At 39.3% G+C, this 24954-nt stretch overlaps 1 protein-coding gene across 3 annotated transcripts in view; it reads right to left on the reverse strand.

Annotated features, from left to right (window-relative positions):
• The window catches only part of UNC13B (unc-13 homolog B), a 228380-nt gene extending 203955 nt beyond the window's left edge, over positions 1-24425 (reverse strand). For all 3 annotated transcript variants that reach the window (XM_063081612.1, XM_063081611.1, XM_063081610.1), the window contains exon 1: positions 24209-24425. In XM_063081612.1, the coding sequence (XP_062937682.1) occupies positions 24209-24230 (22 nt within the window). In that variant the 5' untranslated portion in view covers positions 24231-24425. The remainder of the gene's footprint in view (positions 1-24208) is intronic.
• Positions 24426-24954: the final 529 nt, after the last annotated feature.

Raw genomic sequence — 24954 nt, forward strand, 5'->3', positions numbered from 1 at the left:
TATGGGTTGAATTGTGTCCCCCAAAATTCATATGGTGAAGTCCTCGCCCCCAGTACCTCAGAATGTGATCCTATTTGGCAAAAGGATCATTGCAGATGTAATTAGTTAAGATAAGGTTATTAGGTAGGCTAGCCAAGATGACTAGTGTCCTTTATAAAAAGGTGAAATATGGACACAGACACAGCACACAAGGAGAACACTAAGTGAAGACAAAGGCAAAGATTGGATAATGCTTCTACAAGCCAAAGAACTCCAAAAACTTGCCAGCAAACCAGCCGAAGCTAGGCAAGAGGCATGGAACAGGTCTTCTCACATAGGCTTCAGAAGGAATTAACCCTGAAGACACCTTGATCATGGACTTGGAACCTCCAGAACTATAAGACAATAAATTTCTGTTGTTTAAGCCACCCAGTTGTGTTTCTTTGTTATGGCAGCCATAGCAGACTAATATAATGATAAATAACCTTTGATGACTACCTTTACAGATAATCAAAGACGTATTAAAAATGTACTTTCTTAGAATAAATTCCTAGAAGTGGAATTGCAGAGTCAAATAAGTAGCACAATTCTATGGCTCTTAATACATAATATCCCACATGAGTGGTCCTTTCTCAACAGGCTTTCACATATTGGTTTAGTTCCCAGATCATACTGTCCACATTTCAAAAACTCAATAGCTACAGATGGCTAGTGGTTACCATATTGGATAGTGCCAAAATAAAAATTTCATCATTGAAGAAAGTTTTTTGTTTTTTTTTTTTTGCAGCTGGCTGCTACAGGGATTCACACCTGTGACCTTGGTGTTATAAGGCTGTGCTCTACCCAACTGAGCTAACCAGCCAGCCCTCAAAGAAAGTTCTACCCAACAGTGCTAGACTAGACCACACTGAGACTCTAGAATGCAGCCTTACAATGCTTGGTAGAACAGATCTTTGAATAAGTACTAAATCTGGTTAACCAGGATTCTCAAGCAATTTCTTATGATGATTCCACAGAGGACATCTGTAAGACAATAAGGGCACGAGGCAAACTAAGACACACTGAAGTACAACTGCAACAAGAATCCATCTGACAAAACACAGAGGCCTCTCAAGACTAATCCTAAACACAGTGACTCATTCTGGAAGAGCAATGGGAAAATAACATGCGTGGGAAGGAAATAGATTCACACATACAAAGAAAAATGTCTAGCTTGAAGCTTTAGTTCCATATTATGGGAACAGATACTCTAATTCTACTTTATGTATTTTAATCTTTGTCTACAATGAGCTGAATTTTCATCTTTCTGGAATGCCTCAACATCACCTAAGTAGATGAAGCCTAGTTCTTAGAAAATTTATTGTTCTCTAAACCCCAGAACAATGTGCTACTCATGGCTATTCTGTGCCATGAATTGTGCACTAAACTTTTTAAAGAAATGTGTGTTATTATTTAAATATTTCAGACATACAGAAAACACAAAATTATGACCATCCATATACCTAAGAGCCAGACTGACCAGATCTCAACATTTTGCCACATTTGCTTCAGATCATATTTCCAAGATTTAATTGTAGAGTATGCATAAAGCAAATGTACTTCACAGGGCCTGGTTTTTCAAAGCCTTGCAGTTTCAAATATTGACCTTGCAAAGGACAGGAAATTTTCCCCAGGCTATATAGTCTCTTGTAAGATAAAGAATTGTAACACAGCAAGGTTGCTGGCTCAAAGACAGACAGGTTACTGATTGATATATAAAGATACCGGAAAATTGTTGTAAGAAGAGAATGTTTGCTAAAATTCTCTTTTGTTAGCGGATTGACTTAATTGCAGGTTACCAGCTTATACTGTTAAACTTGTTAAACTGTACTTAGCAAAAACCCCACCTATGTTCTCTTCCTGGAATTTCCTGGTCTGGAAAATAAATGCGAGAAGAAAACTCCAATTTGTGGTTAATTTCCCAAATGGAAGGAATGCCTCGCTCTTGAGGGTTCTGGGAGATTAACCCCTTTCTGGGGCTTCTCACTGCTCAGAAGAGATGGGCTTTGAGTAATCTTTGGCAGCTCCGTCACCTAGAGGAAAAGGGGTGACAAATCCATGGGAGGCAAAGCAACGTTTAATAATACATTATAGATCCAACTGAAATCTTCACTTACTCCACTCTTCCCTTCCTTCCTCCAAGTCTCCATTATCCTGAAACTGATGTGTATCATTCTAGTCCAAGTTTTTATTTTTACTACACATACTTGTATCTATAAACAGTATATAGTACTATGTATATTTTTGCATGTTTCCAAGTGTGATATATAGTACTATATTTGTCTGCAACTTGCTTTTATACACATTTTGGTTTGAGATTTATCATTCATCATTGATAAATGTAGCTTTAGTTTATTTATTTTAACTTAGTTTAGCATTCCATTTGATAAATGTACTTATTTATCTAAACTTCAACCATTGGACTTTTAGGTCATTTACAAATTTTTGCTATTACAAACAGCACTGCAATGAACATTCTCCTGCATGTCTCCCTGGGCACAAGTACAAGAATTGGAATTGCTGGGCTATACAGTATACACATCTTCAACTTTACTAGATATTGCCAAATTGTGCTTCAAGTGATCATATAAACTTACACTCTCAACCTACTGTATATGAATTCTCAAAGCAATGCTTTTCCAAAAAACCTTTATGTGTCATATAATTTTCTAAATAAGAAATAATTTTCTCCATACTAAAAAAAAAAAACTTAAGGTAACAAACCAGCTTTTATTTTATAGCTCTTGGAATACAAACCAAATTTGTATAAATGTAGCTAAATCCAGCAAGGCCAAAATATCCAATAACACTTCTCCAAGGTCATCTTTCTTTCCAGTGCCTATCTATGAAACGGGTGCTAAAATAGACACTTAATCCTAACAACCACCTTGTAGTAGAACATTTTTCAAACTTTTCTTTCTTTTTTTTTTTTTTTTTTAAATGGCTGGCTGTTGTGGGGATCTGAACCAGTGACCTTGGTGTTATAAGGCTGCACTCTAACCCACTAAGCTAACCAGCCAGCCCCATTTTTCGAACATTTTTTAACCCAGCCCATGGTAAGAAATACATCTTACATTGCAACTAAGTTATCACATGCTTATATAAGGATGTATGCATACTATGAATTAAAAGTTCACAAAACAATACTTTCCCTTATTAGCCAAAAATCTTTATCTTTTTCCCCTAATGCTGGTCACCCACTTGACTGATTTCAGGACTAAAGAACAATTTGAAAAAACAATGCTACAATTTGAAAAAAAACAAAAAAACAAAAAAACAAGTAGTGTACAATTTCCACTTTATATGTTAAATAAAACACAAAGGTTAAGTAACTTGCCTAAGTTCTCAGACTTAAACAATGCAGTCTGAAATTCAAACCTAGATTTACCACATCTACGCCAACTGAAACAACAAATGCTTCAATTTATGCCCACATGAACGAAATCAAAGAAAAGTACGGTGGTGTGGGTAGAATAATAAACAAAACTAAATTTGCAAGGCAGCAATATCTGTGATTTCATTCATTCATATACATTTCCGAAAAGTCTTAAATATCACTGCTAAACTTCCTCTTTACGTTACAGCTATTTATCATAATTTAAAGAAAATATGGATTAAGTATACATAAGTATGCTCCTTCACCTTAAAAAAATAACTTCATTTCTCTAAGAATCAATGAAATTTGCTCCCCATAAGGTCCTTCTCAAACCAAAAGACAAACAAGTACTTACGTCAAATCCCAACTAACAAAGCCAATGACTAATTCTAAAGTAAACATAATCCAGGTTATAACTGAGCATGGGCAAGTGCTCAAATGTATCTTTTAAAATGTTTTCTAAATAAACAAACCTCAGTTGGAGTAGAGTTTACATTAATACACAATCAGATTTCTATGGTTACTATTTATCAGAAAAAATTCAAGATTGGTTATACAGATGGCACAAGATCAGTCTAGCCATTTATCTATCAATTTAATTCCTATATTAGGCAACTGACTCTCATAGGCTATAGTGGAGTGTAAAGAAAAACAAGGGTATTATTCAATCCACTCAATGTTTTAACTCCAACACCTAAAACCATTGTAATTTATGTGCAAGGTAAGAGATCTTACTATACCTATTTCTTGGCCTTTATTGAAATTCATTAATATCCCACAGGGAATCCCAAAGGTTTTTAATAGCTGATACATACACACATTAAATCAAATCAAATATTTATTGAGCATTACTTATTACATGAAAGACTCTGGTCCTGTCTGTATACTTCAAACTAGCTAGAAGCTAGAATTCAAGTCATTAAAATGGGGGAGGGCGGGGGGTGGAAGGAGAGGTTAATAGCTTACCTCCTTTACACAGCTGCAACGAAGAGTATAGACCTAGATCTCAAGAAAGGTAGAAAGCAAGTTTTCTGGACATTATAGAAATAGCAGTTATCGATTATAGCGAGAAACACCTGCTACCACCCTGAAAGGAAAACAGAGTTGTAAGTGACGCTAAATGTTGAGTTCTATCAGAAATGGCTAGAGCATTCCACCAAGCAACAGATACTGACACAACAGAGACATGTTTGAGGGCTAGCCAGTGAGCTCTGTTGGTTACACAGTGTTGTAACACCAAGGTCAAGGGTTCAGATCCCTGTACTAGCCAGCCACCAAAAAAAACTCAAAAAACAAAGATGTGTTTGATAACCAATCCTCAAATATCAAATATTGGTGCCTTATTTTTTCATTTCACTGATTTATTTCATTACAGTGATCTATTAATAGTGAGCAGCTTGGACTTACTGATGCAGCAATTAATACATTCCCTTCTTTGTCTATTTTGTTTGGTTTTTCATACACATTTTGAAACAGCTTACAAACTGCTATCATAATTTCAAATGAAACATTACATTGGCACCTTGATCTACCTTACTACAGGTTTCTAAAAGATATTTTCCAGTTTCCAAAAGCTAAAGATAAACCCAGAGAGGCCTTTCAAATTCTAATGTGTATTCAGTGTTTCTTAGATTTTATAAAACTGTATTCTACATGGTAATATTCTACTACAAAAAAGGAATCAGAATAAAATGTTTATAAAACATAACACAATCTAATGTAAAAGAAAAAAAAAGAAGAGATAACTTAGAGAAGAAAAGACCAGTGGAATCATGATTTTTATTTTTATCTTGATGACGTATTTTCCAAAATTTCTAAAGTGAGAGTATATTGCTCTTACAAAGACAAAAAAAATTGTTACCAAAAAGCTTTCCCTTACCATCTCCCAGGTGAAATCTGTTACATTTTAGTTTTTCCTCTGTAATGTCACTTACCATATTCTATTCTATATGTTATATTCTCTCATATCTGTCTTCTCTGTTAGAGCGTAAACTAGTTGGAAGATAGACCACATCTGTTCATATTTGTAAGGTGTACACAATAATGCCTTAATGTGTTCTCTGAGGCTTATTGTGCTTCAGCCGTAAACAGTTAAGGCATATTAGGCTAACTTCATATCGACCACACGACAAACTCTGAAGTTTATTCTCTTGATAAACTCCTGTTGGATCCACAACAAAAACTAATATCCTAAATGCACATACCAACATGTCAGTTCTCTTAACTAGATATATCCAAGACTAAATGTTAAAATCCTCCACTTCCATTTTCCTATGGCCGACAGACCAGCACTTCATCAGATTTAGCAAAGCAGCCAATTTCCACAATTTTATCTCTTGAGCTAATTTGGTATATAATGTCCCAATATGATTACCTTTCTTATTTTACATGACAAATGGCTGTATTTCAGTGGAAGCCTGATTAATTCCCAGGTGTATTTTAAAGCTTAAGTGAGACTTTATGAATAGTTTCCAGCTCCTAAACTTTTCAAAACAATTATACCTATCATTTTAGTGACTCCGTCTTTTTTAAAACCGCAGAGTACTTTTATATTATTGTCAATTTGACTCTCACTCCAACCTAGTGAGACTGGCACAGGTATTATCTTTCCCATTTAACAGAAGATGATTCTGAGTGAAGTTAAGACTTACATACAAATAAAATTTTAGCTACTACCTAGTGAGATTCAAAACAGAGTTCTCTTGAATCCAAAGTCTTGGATTTTCCATTATACCACATTTCTAAGAAAAAAGGGAATTTAAATTGTGAACACTATTAAACTAGAACCATAATGAACTCTCCAGTCTATAAAACACCTACTATAATGCTGCCCATGAATATATCCTAAGCAAACAGAAACCACAGCTATTATAGTGAGACTCTGATTCACGGCTGACAGCGCACAGTCATATTCCCATAAACACTTTTATAAGATTTTCTTCATGTTCCAAAGAAATATCCTATATTATTAATTTTGTATTTTATAGTTAAAAGTAAAGCAGAAAATCTAAATTCAGCTTTACAGTACATAAAAGTACTAATACTTCTGTAGGCCCAGTTCTCTCACCTATAAAATAAGAATAAAAGTAAACTAAGGTTATTATAACAATTAAATTACGAACCCTTACCTGCTTATTAGCAGAGAGTTTTGCAAAAAGTAAAGGTTCATAAAATGTTAGCTTCAGTATTTCATTGATTCTAAGATGGTGGGCATTTTCTCGTATTTTAACAACTCTGAAATCAAAATGTATCCTAATCAATGATGTCATAGCTCAATCAATAGTATTTTTTTCTTAATGATATATAAAATAAAAATGCATCTTACAATCTATGGCATCTTATAGTTGATGAAGTGGGTTATGATGATGATACTAAGTATGTATTTATCATGCCATCATTCCTCTGCACAACAGATCCACAAATAGACCAAATCTACACTTCTAGCCCTGATCTCCCAGGGCGTGTTTCCAACCTTTCCACATGGACAAACTGCCAGCACCTCAAATGAAGCATGTCCAAAATCAAAATTATCTCTCCAGAAACTGTTATTCTGTGTTTCCTATCCCAATTATGTGGAGGATATTGACATTAATGACATAGAAATAAAACACATGTATTTCACAGGGCCAAAGCCTATAGCATAGAAGGACCAAAGTCCTGTAGTTTAGAAGGACCAAAGTCATTAGTTTAAGCCAAAGCCCAACTCCTTAGGAAAACACATAGAAATGCTAAGATTAGGAAAAACCAGAAAACTTTCACAGGACTAAAGCCTTTGATGTAGATAAGAGAATTGAAGCACAGCAAAAGTGATTGCTCTGGGGGCAGCTGCCCTTGGTAGAGCTAGACCTAAATGATGGGAAAATATGGGAGCTAAAATCTTCAAGGCTATTCTGCTAGTTATTAGTTGGGGGATGTTCCACATCTTACCCTCTGCTGTTTCTTTAAGTTTCTTAGGGAGCTAAATGCTGCTATGGTGATTATCCCATTGTTTCTTTTTGTATGTCACATGGCTTAGTTTTATGACTCCTTTTGATGGTAAATTGCTTGAACTATTTTAAGTTACACCTGCTTTAAAATGAAGATTATCATGTAGCCAGTTTATTTATGTTTTCACTATGACTGATTAACCACCTGTGTTTCTTCTGTAACTTTCTTGCCTGTACAATAAAAGCTGAAGCAAGAGGCTGGCCCGTGGCTCACTCGGGAGAGTGTGGTGCTGATAACACCAAGGCCAGGGGTTCAGATCCCATATAGGGATGGCTGGTTAGCTCACTGGGTGAGTATGATGCCGAGAACACCCAGTCAAGGGTTAAGATCCCCTTACCGGTCATCTTTTAGAAAAAATTAATTAATTAATTAATTAATTAAAATAAAATAAAAAACTGAAGCAAAACCTGACTCGGGGCTGTGCCTGGAGCTCTCCTCTCTTGAAGGAGTTCCCCCGGGGGGTAGTCCCTTCGGGCTTCTCACTGCTCTGAATACATGGGCTCTGAGTAATCTTTTGCATCTCTGTCACTCTGCAAGAGGTGACAAATTAATGACTCCATAATGAAAAATTTGACTCCATGGTTCTTTCCTGTCCTTAAGTTGGAATTTCTACAGTCCACTCTATTTTTTACTTCTATTTTAGAAATTATCCAACTGTGTCTTGTATCATGCTTAGTTGTTCTCTCTGTACTCCCTGCTTCCACTATCTTGCAACGTGAGACCCCTGGGGTCACTGTCGCCACCACCAGATGGACTTTGGACTTCCGAGCCTCAGAAACTGTAAGCAATAAATTTCGTTTGTCTTTATAAATCACCCAGTTCCAGGTAATTTGCTATAAGCAATGGAAACAGTTTAATACAGAAAATTGGTACCAGAGAAGTGGGGTGTTGCTTATAACAGATACTTGGAAATGTGGAAGCTGCTTTGCAACTGGATGTTGAGGAGAGCTTGGAAGAATTTGGAGGAGCAGGCTAGAAAAATCCTAGATGCTGGTGAAAGTTTAGAAGACAAGAAAACGAGGGAAAGTTTTAGAGACTGTTTAAATGGTGATGAACAGAATGCTTATGGAAATACAGACTGTAAAGACCCTTCTAAGGAGGTCTCAAATAGAAAAAAGAAGGAGTTTATCAGAAACTGGGGCAAAGATCATCTTTGCTGTGAACCGGCAAGGAATTTGGCTGCATTGTGTCCATGCCCTAGGAATTTGTGGAAGTTGAAACTTAGGAGTTGTGAACCAGAGTACATGGCTGAAGAAATTTCTAAGCATCAAAGCATTAAGGAAGCTGCACGGCTACTTGAAACAGCCTACGCTGAGTTATGGCGGAAAAGGCACGACGTAAAGCCAGAATTTAAAAGGGAAGCAGAGCGTAAAGATTTGGAAAATTTGCAGCCTGGCCATGTGGTAGAGAAGCAGGTAGCATGCCCATGCAATAGTGCAGCCCAGTGACCATTAGCTAAGAAGATCAGTACAAAGGAAAGGGATTATCAAGAGAAGGGGAAAAAGTCCCTGAAGGCATTGCAGGGGCCTCTGGGACCAACCCTTTTATTTCAGGCCCAAAGACCTAGGGAGACAGAATGGGCTTGAGAAATAGGCTTGAAGAGCCCTCCACAGGCTCACTGCCCAGGACCACTGCGGGAAGCTGCTTCCAGCACCAGCACCAGCTGCTTTGGCTACTCCAGCTGTGGATAAATTGGCCCCAGGTGTGGCTGGATGTGCAGCTTTGGAAAATAGAAGCCGGAAGCCTTGGCAGCATCCACGTGGTGTTAGGTCTGCAGGCTTGCAGAATGCCAGAGCTGTGGAGGCTTGGGAGCCTCCCCCCAATTTCACAGGATCTATGGAAAAGTCTGGGGGCCCAGGAAGAGATCTGTCACAAGAACGGATTCACCGCAGACAGGCTTCACTAGAGCAATGCTGAGTGGAAACATGGGGTTGGAATTGCAGCAGAGAAACTCCATCAGCACCATGCTTAGTGGAGCCATGAGAGCAGGACCGCCATGGAGACCCCAGACCTGTAGAGCTACCAACATGCAACGCCAGCCTGCAAAAGGTAAAGCATCACCTGAGACCAGGAAAGCCATAGGAGTGGAGCTGCCAGAGGACTTTGTGGACCCAACCCCCACACCAGCAGAGGAGGTCAAACACAGAGTCAAGATACATGATTCACCAGCTCTGAGATTTAATGTCTGCCCCACTGGGTTTCAGACTCACCTGGGACCTATTACATCTTTCTTTTGGCCTATTTTCCCTTTTTCAATGGGAATATTTACCCTATGCTCTACCCACCAATTTTATCTTGGAAGTAGATAACTTGTTTTGTTTTGTTTTGTTTCCCTATAAAGATGACCGGTAAGGGGATCTTAAACCTTGACTTGGTGTTGTTAGCACCACGCTCACCCAATGAGCTAACCGGCCATCCCAATATCGGATCCAAACCCATGGTGTTGGTGTTGTCAGCACCACATTCTCCCGAGTAAGCCATGGGCTGGCTCATAGATAACTTGTTTTGACTTCACAGATGGCACTTTGAACTTTGGACTTTTGAGTGGAAACAAATTAAGACTTTGGGGATGAAATGAATGTATTTGCATGTGAAAAGGACATGAGTTTTGGGGGGCCAGGGCAGAATGTCATGGATTGAATTATATCCCCAAAACTCATTGAAGCTTAAATTGTGTCCCCCAAGTTTTATGTATTAGAAACTTAGCCACCACTGTGACTGTTAAGAGGGTGGGAAATCCTATTATGGTGATTGAAAAGTGGAGCCTTGAAGAGGTTTTTGGATTGTAGGACCATGCACTAGTGAATGGATTAAAAATGGTGGTCAGGGGAATGGCTCTGAGAGCGTCAAAAGAAGAGAGTCTGTCTTTCTCTCTGCTCTGCTCTCTCTCCCTGCTCTCTCTGCTTCCACCGTCTTGCAATGTGAGACCCCCACGTCACTGTTGCCACCACCAGATGGACTTTGGACTTCCCAGCCTCAGAAACTGTAGCAATAAATTTCATTCTCTTTATAAATCACCCAGTTCCAAGAATTTTGTTATAAGCAATGGAAACAGACTGATACAGTTGTATACATAGCAGTCTCCCCTTCTTAGCTCTCAATTTCTTGAGGGCAAGGCCCACTTCTTCCTTATTTTTTATATACCCAGCATGACTAGTTCAATATTTCATTCATAGTTAAGTGCTCAATAAATGTTTATAGAACTTATCACATCTTCTTTGTTTTTGTTTTTGTTTTTGTTTTTTTGTCTTTTTTGTGACCGGCTGCACCGCGCTCAGCCAGTGAGCGCACCGGCCATCCCTATATAGGATCCAAACCCGTGGCGGGAGCGCTGCTGCGCTCCCAGCGCTGCAGCGCTCCCAGCGCTGCACTCTCCCGAGTGTGCCACGAGGTCGGCCCACATCTTCTTTGTTTATAAGTTTCAAAATATGTAAGTCTCCAAAGACAGAAAAACGGGACTATCCAAGAGTAAAAGTTACTATAACTTACAAAGGAATTTCACACACATGATCTCATTCAGATTTTCTCATCAACTCTATGAGGTCTACTGAGCAGATATTAACACTTCTACTTTAAAATTGTGGCTAGGGGCTGGCCCATGGCTCACTTGGGAGAGTGTGGTGCTGATAAAACCAAGGCCACAGGTTCAGATCCCTATATAGGGATGGCCAGTTAGCTCACTTGGGAGAGCGTGGTGCTGACAACACCAAGTCAAAGGTTAAGATCCCCCTACCGGTCATCTTTTTAAAAAAAATAAAATAAATAAAATTGTGGCTAGTAGCCAAGAGGCTTGTCAAGTTTTCAGTGGTAGAAAAAGGATTCCAACAAAAGTAATTGCAAATCTAGTGCTTTCAGTTTATAAACTTTTATACTTTTGCCCCTCCCTCAGTCCAACAAACTTTCCACCCTTAACGTGGCCTACAAGGCCCTATAGTTAGGCCCTACCTATCTCCCTAGCCTCATCTTGATCCTGTTTTCCCTTTCTCTTTGCATACCAGCTGTACTAGTAGCCTTCTTTCAGCTCCTTCCACCATAAGGCCTTTGCATATACTATCTCCTCTGCCTAGAATATTCTCCTCTAGCCTGCTTCAGGTATCCTCTACTTCCAGATCACAAGTCAATCTTCATTTGGGAAGTCTTCTCTGACCCGAGTAGGTTAACTTTCCCAATCACGTTCTCATAATAAAATGTACTCTCCTTTACAGCACATATCACAGTTGTATTTTTTCCTAGTTGTTAATTTTATATTAATTTGTATGATTCTTCTGTGCTTAATGTCTAGCTCTCTGACTAGTCTATATAACTTCCAAGAGAGCAAGAGATTTTTTTCTCACCAGTCTGCCCCAAGTGCACAGTACAACAGTCAAAAGGATGAATGAATGAAACCTTTAGCACTCTCCTGAAATTCTCTAAACCATCCTCACAACCTTATTATCAGCTGACAATCTTGTATCCTGCTTCACAGAGAAATCAGTTCTTTCCCTGCTCCCATTGCTTTTTTTAAAGATGACTGGTAAGGGTCGAGCCCAAGGCGCACTCGGGAGAGGGCGGCGCTGGGAGCGCAGTGACGCTCCTGCGGCGGGTTTGGATCCTATATGGGGAGGGCCGGTGCACTCACTGGCTGAGTGCCGGTCACGAAAAAGACAAAAAATAAAATAAAACAAAGATGACTGGTAAGGGGATCTTAACTCTTTACTTAGTGTTGTCAGCACCACGCTCTCCCAAGTGAGCCACAGGCCAGCCCTGCCCCCCATCACATTTTGACTTTTCCCTTCTTACAAGATTCCTTCCCTTCAGGCTCCAGACACTCAAATCTCTTCTTCCCTAAGACCACTCTCTTCACTGCAAAATTTCTGAATGAGTGGCCTACACTTGCTCATTCAAGTTCTTCACTTCCCAAATACTCATCAACTACTGTGATATGATGCCTACCCTGACATTACCCTAATGAAACTGCTCTAGTTTTCAAATCCAGTGACCTCTCTATTTTGTCTTAGTCCTCAATCAGTATCATTCATTTCTATCATCTGATCATTCCTTCTTGAAACTCCCTCTACTTGAGGCTCCATACAGACACAACACTTCCTATTTTCCTGCAGTTCTGACCACACCTATCAACTTCTCTTTTGTTCATTCCCATACATTGGAGTTCCTCAGTTACAGCATCGGCCCCTTTTTCTCCTCTTATCTTTTATTCTCCTCTTATCATTTTATTCAAGCTAACAGCTTTATTGCTGTGATGGTTAATTCTAGGTGTCAACTTGACTAGATTAAGGAATAACCTAGAAAACTGGTAAAGCAATCTCTTTGGGTGTATCTGTGAGGGTGGTTTCAGAAGAGATTAGCATGTGGGCCTAAGTGGATGATGTGAGAAAGACCCATTCTCAATAGAGATGGGCGCCATACAATTCGCTGGGAGCCTGGAGAGAACAAAAAACGGAGGTAAAGGCAAATCTCTCTATCTGCTGGAGCTGGAATACACCCTGCTCTCCTGTTCATGGACATCAGAACTAAAGACTCTTCAGCTTTTGTGTTCCAGGACTTACCACCAACTGCACCATCAGTTTCCCTGATTCTAAGGAGGCTTCTGGAAGATCAGACCATTGGCTTTCCTGTTTCTGAGGCTTTCAGACTTGGACTGAGCCACACTACCAGCATCCAGTTTGCAAACAGCTTATCATGGGACTCCTCAGCCTTCATAATCGCATGAGCCAATTCCCCTAATAAATCCCCTCTCATATATTGATATACATATCCTATTGGTTCTGTCTCTCTGAAGAATCCTGCCTAATACATTACCAAATAGCTACAACTCCCAAATATTTATCTCTCTCTCTTTTTTTTTTTTTTTTTTTTAAAGATGACCGGTAAGGGGATCTCAACCCTTGGCTTGGTGTTGTCAGCACCATGCTCAGCCAGTGAGCTAACCAGCCATCCCTATATAGGGATCCGAACCTGTGGCCTTGGTGTTATCAGCACCGCACTCTCCCAAGTGAGCCACGGGCTGGCCTCCCAAATATTTATCTCTAATACAGACTTCTCTACTAAGCTATAGATCTACATATTCAGGTACCATTTTCAAGAGTCATCTGCAATGCGACTGACACCTTCATCTCAACATATCTTATAGTTAACTTATCCCACAGATACCACAAACTCAGCTGAACCTGATAACTTTTCTTCTGTCTTTATATTTTCTTCCTCAATTGAGAAGTCTAGGATGACTTCCAGCTTCCTGGCTTAGATGAGTAGAAGTCATAAAGCCGGATGAGAAATCTTAATACTGTTTTTACATTAACATAAGTAATCATTCTATGGGATAGTGCTAATCACTTTTTTTCAATTTTTTATTTTTTATTAGCATATTCATTGTTACAAATCATACTTATTCTTTATGCTCCTTGTCCAATCTCTCCACTCCCCCCTCCCCCCTGTAATCACCATAGATTTGTTCTCTCCATCTGACAGATTAACTGTTCCTCTTTTGGCTTGTTGCCTAGATGATCTGTCCGGTACTGAGACAGGTGTGATCAAGTCCTCCCCTATTATCATAAGTCAGATGCTTCTTATATTACTCTGGAGTTGAGTCTGGAGTGCCATCTGCACAGTGGCTGTGACTGTTACAATAGAGACTAGCCATTTTTGCGGTAGCCATGGCAATTGCAGTGGCTATAGAGTACTACCCAGGTGAAAATGGTGTTTTTGGTGTGCTGTTTACCTGGCTGGAGCTGGGTTCAGTTTCCCTGGGCTCCATACCTCAGGACCCAGGCAGGCCCGGGGCAGTGGTGGCAGCTTGTCTAGTTGCTGGCTTCCCCCGGCTCCAAGTGCTAATCACTTTAACAATTACCTGAGCAACACTTTGATATAGATATTTTCACCATCACTAGTACAATTACACTACTCCAAGCCACTATCCACCTCTCACCTGGACTACTCCATTAGCCTTTCAGTGAGGCCCCTGCCTCCAGTGTTGCCAGCCATGGCTTCCCACCCCCAGTCCATTCACCACACTGGCCATTTGTAAAATATAAATCAAAGTATCACTCTCTTGTTTAGAACCATTCAATGGCTTCCAATGCTATTTAAAATAACATCTAAACTTTTTGGCACGGCCTACAACACTTTATGTGATTTAGTCCCTGCTTACCTCTGTATACCATCCTTCCTTCTAATCACCCCTTCTTTTTTTTTCTCCTTCCCCTCAAAATATTTGTACTTCTTATTCACTTTGACTGAAACATTTACCTCAGATAACTGACTAATGGTTTTTTCCTCATCATTCAAGTCTAAGCTCAAATGTCACCTCCTCAGGGAGGCCTTCCGGGACAACCATATTTCAAACAGGTCTCCCACTCAAACCTCTCAATCCCTTTACCCTACTTTTTCATCCCTGTACTTATTATCTAAAATTATATTATTTGATTTCTGTATCTTCCTTTAATAGACTGAAACTCCATAAGAATAGGGAGCTCAATAAATATTTTTTAATAGATGTATGAATTTTAAATATGTGGAAACTGAGGTTTAGTGAGGTTAAGCAACATGTAAGGGCACACAACTCATAAGTGATGGAGCTTATATATTCACCAAGTCATATCTAACACCAAAGCTTTTAACATCTACCCTATATCACAGTGGTAGAAGCATAGTGACAGCAAAAGCTACAAAGACAGGCTAGAGAATATGATCAGACAGTCAGATTCTAAAGTTTAAGAATACAAAAGCAGAACACCATTCCAAGGACTGACATGCTCTATGATATCACAGGTAAGAATGGCTGAAGTGAGGGAGACATCCAGGTTTATATCTACATCATTTATCCCCTCTCCTTGGCAAGCAGATATCCTTTATCCTTTTGCAGATGAAGTCTTTACAAATTTGACTCATAACTAATAGACATAAATCATATAAGTGAACTAGCCCACTGAATCATTTTTGTCTCGCTTTGAATTACAGTAGTGCCCCCTCATCCGTGGTTTTGCTTTCCACAGTTTCAGTCCCCTGGTCAATCACGTTCCAAAAATATTAAATGGAAAATTCCAGGGGCTGGCCCGTGGCCCACTTGGGAGATTGTGGTGCTGACAACACCAAGGCCATGGGTTCAGATCCCTATATAAGGATGGCTGGTTAGCTCACTTGGGAGAGCGTGGTGCTGACAACACTAAGTCAAGGGTTAAGATCCCCTTACCAGTCATCTTTAAAAAAAAAAAAAGAAAGAAAAAGAAAATTCCAGAAATAAATAATTCAAAAGTATATATTCCGAGTAGTGTGATGAAATCTCACACTGTCCTGCTGTCAAGATGTGAACCATCCCTTTGTCCAGCATATCCACATTGTATAGTACATATGTAAAAGAAAAAACATAAAATATACAGAGTTCAGTACTAGCATAGTTTTAGGCATCCACTGGAGGTCTAGGAACATATCCCCATGGATAAGGAGGTACTACTGTATATAAAAAGCAATTTTCTTCCCACTGTCCAACTGCCAGCTCCTCCTTTGTTGCTAGGCAGATCTTCACTCACTGCCCTCTAACCTCTTTCTTCTCAATATCATTCACAACGCAACACTATAGAAACCAATTTAAGCAAACAGTTGCAAGAGAAAATTAACAGCCCAACACAATCTATAGGCCTGTCTGTCCTCCACAGTCCCAAATAAGAACTTAACGTGCCAAAATAGAGGAACAAAGAGCAATAGGAAAAAAACAGATTCTTCTTTTTGGAAATCTATATTTCTTAATGACTAAGAATTGCTTCTCCCTATTTATACAATTCTTCAAGAGAAAATAGTCGGTATACATATATCCTAGCACAAACTTCCTCCTGTCATATTTTTACCACATAATTTATCACTGTGGGGTTCACCAGCACAAAAAAGGAAGCCCTCATGACTCTTTTTCTTTTGATTCTATGGGCCTCTTTGTATGTTCAGTGGATAGTTGCTTTTGGAGCTTATACTTGAGAAAGAACATTTCATTTTTACTGAAGACAAACAGAAGAATAAAATAAAATTTCCTTTATGGGGGCCAGCCCGTGGCTCACTCGGGAGAGTGTGGTGCTGATAACACCAAGGCCACGGGTTCGGATCCCATATAGGAATGGCCGGTTGCTCACTGGGTGAGTGTGGTGCTGACAACACCAAGTCAAGGGTTAAGATCCCCTTACCGGTCATCTTTAAAAAAAATAAATAAATAAATAAAAATAAAATTTCCTTTATGAAGTCAAGCAAAATTTTAACATATGCCTACATTTTTATCCCATTTCCTAGTAATCACAGAAAGAATCATGACAAATGCAAAGCTGGTTATCTAACCTTCATCCAGAGCAGCTATGCCTAAGTATTATATACAGCAGAAAATAGGGCTTATTTTTCTTCAAAAGCCCTAGAAAAATGATTTCACAGCTTTCCTGTGACAGTACGAATCTCTTCAGGAAATTTTAACTTATGTTCAACTTAAATCACTCCTCCTATAACTTAAATGCCTCCAATTTCTCCCCTACCTAATGCAATCTATGCAGTCACCAGATTAATGCATTAAAAAAATAAATCATTCATATAAGATACTTCATAGCAATAAAAAAATAACAATCAATGAATTATGGCTACATGCATAAAGTAGAAGTACCTAACAAACATAATATTAAAGAAAAGAAACAAGTCCCAAAGAAATACATACTGTATAATTGCATTTGTGAAAAGTTCAAAAACAGGCAAAACTTTCCACTCAATTTTGCTGTGAACCTAAAACTGCTCTAAAAAATAAAGTTTATTAATTAAAACAAAACAAAAAACAGGCAAAACTAATTTATGGGGATAGTGGCTACGTTTGGGAAAGAAGGAAGGGGTAATGACCAGGAGAAAGGATAACATGGGCTTCTGGGGTATTGGTAGTATTCTATTTCTTGACCCGGGTGGTGGACATGAGTATATTCACTTTATTCATAAATAATTCAACAAGTATGTTCACTTTATTCATAAGTAATAATTCAATGAGATGTCTACACTTAAGATCTGAGTACTTTTCCGTACATATGTTAAGCCAATAAAAATTTTTTAGAAATATACAGAGCTGGCTGGTTAGCTCAGTTGGTTAGAGCACAGCCATATAACCTCAAGGTCATGGGTTTGGATCCCCACACTGGCCAATTGCCAAAAATCAGTAAATAAATAAAATGTATATACAAATAGCAAATCTTCTCTGATCTTTAATAAAGACAGTCCTTTAGAAATTATGTACAAAGTACCTCACATACTTAAAGAATCTTGCTTTAAAAGTTAGAAAAAGACAGTGCAGTTATTTCTCCACTTCAGCAGGAACTTAAGTTATACTGCTTACCCCAAATCAGACTTACTGGTCCTAATGGATTCTTTACATTTATATAAGAAAAGGAGATTTTTTTTTTTTTTTTAAAGATGACCGGTAAGGGGATCTTAACCCTTGACTTGGTGTTGTCAGCACCACGCTCAGCCAGTGAGCGAACCGGCCATCCGTATATGGGATCCGAACCCGTGGCCTTGGTGTTATCAGCACCGCACTCTCCCGAGTGAGCCACGGGCCGGCCCCCGAAAAGGAGATGTTTTAAAATTTATCTGCATTCCATGGCTTCTTATCTATTATATAGATGTGTATCATAAACAGGCAGAGAAAGTACTCAACAAATATTTACTAATGATACACAGCCCTAACTTCAAACAAACTCATATAGCAAAGTCTGAAATTCACAGCACAGGTAAACAGGATAAAAACTCAGCTTATTGGCCTAAAGAGCCCAACTTCCAGAAACTCCACTTTTAGAAACTAAGAAAGGGCTAGCCAGTTAGCTCAGTTGGTTACAGCACAGTGTTATAACACTAAGGTCAAGGGTTTGGATCCCCATACTGACCAGCCACCAAAAAATAAAAATAAAATAGAAACTAAGAATTTACAGAATGTTCTGCCTGTAAGGAAGAGAGCAGTTTATGACAATAGCCATGGCAGAGGAAACTGGTCCTTTCCCCCTTCACTGCTGCTTGGCTCAGACAAGGCACAGTCAACTTTCTGATGCCACAGTTATGCAAAAGGAACCCAGCAGCAAGTCTGCTTTAAGGGCAGGGACTACCAGAACCATGATTTGATGGAAACCCAGCAGCAAAGAGTTAGCTGAGGCAGATGACAATAATGTCAGGGGAAAAAATGAGATGAGAAGTACTTACTCAACCTATCCTTATGTCTAAGAACTCTAAAATCATTACCATTTCTACTTTCTACAGTGGCTGTAAACCCAAGTATGTATTTGGGGTTTCCCTGGAGTAGAATGAACCCATAATCAATGTGTCCTGAGTGTCCTATAAATACTTGAGCCACCAGAATTCACCTTTTTTTAAAAAAAGATGACCAGTAAGGGGATCTTAACCCTTGACTTGGTGTTGTCAGCACCACACTCTCCCAAGTGAGCTAACCAGCCATCCCTACATAGGGATCCGAACCCATGGCCTTGGTGTTATCAGCACCACACTCTCCCAAGTGAGCCACGGGCCGGCCCTAGAGTTCACCTTCCAAGAGTTTCCCAGCAGCACTATTTTAGTTAATTAGATGGCTGCTTAGTGATGATAAATCTTGATAAGCTTTTTTAAGTGCAAATCACAACATAAATTGACTTGGTCCAGTTACCATCACTAGTGACATTGTTGTGTTCTGTTTTAAAAATGCAAGTAACACACTTAGAAAGAATATGTTCTTCTGGGCCGGCCCGTGGCTCACTCGGGAGAGTGCGGTGCTGATAACACCAAGGCCCCGGGTTCGGATCCCATATACGGATGGCCGGTTCGCTCACTGGCTGAGTGTGGTGCTGACAACACCAAGTCAAGGGTTAAGGATCCCCTTACCGGTCATCTTTTAGGGGAAAAAAAAAAAAAAAAGAATATGTTCTGGGGGTGGGTCCAAGCGCAGTGATATTTACAACTAATTGATCATCACGGGTTACAGATTTCTTTGTTCCTTCTCCACTCCCACTGATTCACTTGACTCTTTAAAAAAAAAAAAATATATATATATATATATATATATATATATGTTCTGGTGCTCTAGCTAATAATATAATAACACTGACAACAGCTAATAATATTGTATTGTATATTTCAAGTTAGCCAGAAAAGAGGATCTTGAATGTTATAACCATAAAGAAATGATAAATGTTCAGGTGATAGATATACTAACTATTCTGATTGGATCATTATATAATATATGCATGTATTGAAATAACAAACTACCCCATAAACATGTGCAATGAAAAAATAAATTTTTAAAAACTGAAAAAAATGCAATACATGTTCAGTATGGAAAATAATTTTTTCTCTTCATTTAATTTTCTTTTGGAAAGTAATTTTTAAATACAAAGAAAATATTTTGTAAAAAGTACATGGAAAAAAAAAATCAGTAGTATGAGTAAAGCTGTGTCAAACTTATAAGAGCAGAGTCTTTGGTCTTTTTGATAGGCATAAAATATTACCTGCCAGTGAAAGACCAGCTTCTAATAAAGGATGCTGACCTGAGAGATGGTGAATTATTTGTTTTTGCTAATGGGTGTAATTATTTTGCCAAAGAAAACAGCAATGAGCAAACCACACAGAAAGTCCAGGTGGAAAGTTGACTGGAGATATCCAAACATGTAACAAAAACCATCTACAAGGATGTTCACTGTGGCATTGTAATAGTAAAAAGAAAAAAATCCTAAAAAAAAAAAAAAGAAAAAAAAAATCCTAAATATCCATCAATATGAAACTGTTTATATGTATGTTTATATAATAGAAAACTCTGCAGCCATTAAAAAGAACGGTATAGACTCACATGAGTGGGGAGGAAAATATATAAGTTTTTAGGAATTGAAGAAAATTGTATACATTTGATTGTAGAACCTATATACTCTTATATAAAGAAAATTTCTAAAAAGATATGCAGGAAACAGTAAATGGTTACCTCTGGGAAGTAAGAATGGGGAATGAAGACAAGAGAACGCTTTCCTTTCACTTCACACTCAAAACTGTTTGAATTTCTTATCATACATACATACTACTTTATAATACAAAATAAAACACAAGCAGTGAATAAAATAGTTAACAATGGTGTTGGGGTGTGGTAGGACCATGACAATTCTTTTTATACCTTTCTGCATTTTCTCAATTTTCTATAATAGGAACATTAGCATATATTACTTTTTAAATTGCCAAAACTATTTTTTTTTTAACAAGTCAAGAGTGGCCACTTCTGGTTCAAATTAGGAGGAAAAAATCCATAGTAAATTATTTCACTAAGCACTGTTATAAACCCTGTGGGAATAATAAAGAAATATTATGGAAAGGCTCGACTATCAAAATGCTTATAATTTGTTTGGAGAAACTTGGTAATGAACACCAAGATGATGAAAGTTAAAGAAAATCCTTGATTGAGCTGCAGATATGGTACGGACTCCTATGGAATTAAAAAAAAAATCAGTATTATGAGTAAAGCTGTGTCAAAATATGTTAAAGATTTATTTTTTTATATTTAAGGAAATATTGTGGTTTTCTGTATTGTTCATATATATTTATTTATTTATTTAAAGAAATATTTAAAGAAACACTAAGTGAATAACATAAAAGGGTGGTTTCTTAACATTTCTTCAAGTCTAATTGGTCGACATCCCTTTCAGAACATCCTCATCACTGTTTGCTTACAGTGTCAAAAAATCCTAAGTAGTCCATTCCATTTGTTAAGAACAATCATAACTGTTTAAGTTCTTTATGTTAAGCTAAAATCCAATTTCCCGTAATTTTCAACCATTGGTCCACCTGTCCCAGCTCTGTTCTCTGGCATAACTGGAAAAGGTGACCTATCTTCCACATGACAGTTTTTTAAACAATTTTCATCACTATTATGACCCTCTCCCTCTTAAATCTTCTCAGAATTAAACTTCCCATGTTCTTCAAATGGTTTCTACACCCTTCATTATTCTAGTCAATCTCCTCTTAAAATAATCTAGTGTCTCAATGTGCCTCTTAGAAGAAAATACCCCAGCTGAACACAAAATTCCAGATCTGATCTGACCAATGCTATTACCTCCTTTGTCTCAGTCACTGTAAGCACAACAATACAAGACCAGTCGCCAGGCAGTATGTGATTCATTGCCAAATTAGTGGCACTGTTCAGACCACAAGTGCTCTGAGAGTTTAAAGGAAAAAGAGATGACTATGGACTGAGGAAGTTTTCAACACAAAAAAAACAGACTGTAAACTGGGAAAGGAAGAATACTTTTAGATAAGCAGAAAATACAGAAAGAATATATTTCAGGGAGCACAAATGAAGAACACAATAGAGGTAGGAATGAACAAAGTTAGTGCTAGAGCAAAATATCTGTATAAAAACAAGCAAGAATATACGGTCAATTGGAGGGCTGGGTCAGAATATTGAGTCTCTGGGGCCGGCCCGTGGCTCACTCGGGAGAGTGTGGTGCTGATAACACCAAGGCCACGGGTTCGGATCCCTATATAGGGATGGCCCATTATATAGTGATGGTTGAGCGTGGTGCTGACAACACCAAGTCAAGGGTTAAGATCCCCTTACCAGTCATCTTTAAAAAAAAAAAAAAAGAATATTGAGAGTCTTGAACCTGCAGGCAATAAGGCATGACTAAAAGGGTTAGACCAATGAACTCACTTCCTGGAATAAGATGTTTGAGAATATTAAATCAATACCAGTTTGCCAATTTCTACATCAAGATTCACTACTGTTTGAACTTTGACTACATGGAAAAAAATACTAATTCAACTCTACTCCAAGATGAATTGAAATTGAGTTGTTACACAATATCACTACATAGGCTGCTTTCAGAATATGAATAACATTCCAAGTGCCAAAATATAATGCAAGGAACGTCATTTTAGAAAGATGTATTTTGATCCATTTCTGTAAATTTTCCCAGGATAAATATTTTGCTATTTAATATGAATACTTGCATACAAGCTAACTGCTTGTTTCAGTAATTAAAATCTTCAGGATCTCTATTCAAAGATGATGACCTAGGGCCGGCCTGTGGCTCACTCGGGAGAGTGTGGTGTTGATAACACCAAGGCCACGGGTTCGAATCCCTATATAGGGATGGCCGGTTATACAGGGATGGGAGAGCGTGGTGCTGACAACACCAAGTCAAGGGTTAAGATCCCCTTACCGGTCATCTTTAAAAAAAAAAAAAAAGACAATGACCTGCTGGTCTCCATTCCCCCAAGTTCAAAAGAGGAGAAACTCAATTAATAACATTAACAGGGAAACAGGTTCGCTAAATAGAGTTTCTAGACAATGAAAGCTGCCTGCTATTAGAACAAAAGGAAACAGCAGCAGTTCCTACTCTGAAGTTATTTAAATTCAGTTAAACAGAAATTTCTGATTTAAGAGTGCTCCCACCTAAAGAGTCTTTTATAAGGACTAGCTCTGTAATTTAATGGTGTGGCAGTAGTGAATTAACAAACTGTCCAAGAGACATTGCAAAGCCCAGACTCTCCCAAATCCTGCTAGTCTAGTCAGCAGCAGGGATCTAAAGGAATAGATTCCCATCTGAGAGAAAATGTCCTACTAAAAGCAAAGCAAAATTCACATTAATGAAAAATCAACCATGAAAGAGAAAAAAAAATTGTCTCCTAATCCCCGGAAATAGCCAAATCCATTTGGATTAATGCAGATTTAACAAAACAGTGGAAGAGAACAGAAAAAGGCAACTGGGGGAAACATTTATCAGAGATCACAAACAACAACAATGCTTCTAATATGTAGAGCCAAAAGAAACCTGAATTCTAATTATCCAGTAGAAGGTGCCAGGAAAATGCTCTGGTGAAGATTCTAGTGGATAAATGCTCTCTCACTCACAATCAAGCCACTTTATCCCATCTCGTTCAACACAGATAGGATAGGCTGTAACTTGAATTTTCCAAGATCAAATTCAACGGGTAATCCAAATCCTGCTTTTTCTGATCAGATAATCTCTCTAAAATCACAGTCTGCATTCATTCAAAACCAGCATTGAGCTTCTATGTCAGACAGTGGGAATACAAAAACAAATAAACAGTCTTTACCCATATGGAGCTTAATCCGTTCACTGTGCCTCATCTTAAACCCCAAACAAAGCTCTTGCTTTAGGATATCTTCTTAGACAGGTCAAGTGTCCTCCGGGGAAAACGTAATAAAGGCCCTTCACCTCGAATTATTGTAATGGAAAATAAAATAAATCAGACCTCTTATGCTCTGCTTCGAAAGGAGAGAAGTCAACACACCCTTCTAAACGGAATTTGAGGATAATCTTAGCCTAGGCTACAGGCTAGGGTTCAGGCAAGGAGCGGGAAACAAGACAAGCAATAGAAGTGCAAGCCAAGAAATGCGCTTGAAGAAGGGATGTGACAGCTGTACCACTAAAGCGTTGAAAGAGTGATAAAAAGAATCTGCTACTAAGCAGACTGTAGTTTTATGGTGTAAAGAAAGAAAAGAATGGAAGGCTGCCCACAACTGACAGGCACCAACTATCCGCTGTCTCCTACTCTCACTAGAGGAGAACCTCAGTCACTATAGGGTCTAGGTCTGCTAGCCAACAACACTGTCACATGGTTACCGGAATGGAGAGATAACAGTACCTTGCAGGAGCGTGGGGAAAAACAAGAGTGGAAAGAACTCTTCAGATGTTTTAAAATGATTGTTAACATAATCGTCCCCCAAGACACGGACGGAAAGTGAAGTTTGGGAGAGCTGGTAACCGGACCTACTGGAAGCGTGTGGGGACCCCTCCACGACCCCCTCCGCCTCGTCACGCCAGTCCGCGCACTCACCGCGCACGCAGAGCAGTGACATGGCCGAGGCGCGGGCGAGCCTCCGCCGCGCCCCACCCTCGCCGCCGCACCGGGCCGCTTCTTTTCTCTCAACAGGTGCCGCGGCTGCTCTCACTACCGGGTCTGGCCGCTCCTCATGGTTCCCGTCGCGGGCAGCGTCCCGCCGATCCCTCGGACCCGCACCAATTCTCACCGTCTGAGCGAGCTCGGGATAGCGGTGAGTACCTGCCAGCAGGCGGGCGACTGGGTGCGGCACCGCGGCGCCATCGCTGTGGGAGGCACGAGCGGCTGGCAGTCCCTCCCGTCACTCAACCCGGATCCAGGCGAGCGCCTGGGCGGGGCCAACTCCTGAAGCCCCGCCTATCAGCCAATCAACTCACGCCCAGTCCACCGATCACGCCCCCCCACGTGCACGTAGGAGGCGGGGTCTCCTTCCGCTTCCCTTACGTGCCAGGCTGGATGCAACTCCGCCCACTTATAAGGCTTAAGGCGGGAAGGGGAGGGGCCGGGCTTCCCCTCAAGTAAGTTTAGCGGGAATTGAAGCCCTCTGCTGCTCTCGCGTGGGCGGGGCTTCCACCGAGGAACACATTCTTTTCATTGAACATTTTTTTTTTTTTTTAAAGATGATCCGTAAAGGGATCTTAACCCTTTACTTGGTGTTGTGAGCACCACGCTCTCCAAAGTGAGCTAACCGGCCATCCCTATATAGGGATCCGAACCCGTGGCCTTGGTGTTATCAGCACCAC

Source organism: Cynocephalus volans, chromosome 17 (assembly GCF_027409185.1).
Source record: "Cynocephalus volans isolate mCynVol1 chromosome 17, mCynVol1.pri, whole genome shotgun sequence".
NCBI classification, from domain to species: domain Eukaryota; kingdom Metazoa; phylum Chordata; class Mammalia; order Dermoptera; family Cynocephalidae; genus Cynocephalus; species Cynocephalus volans.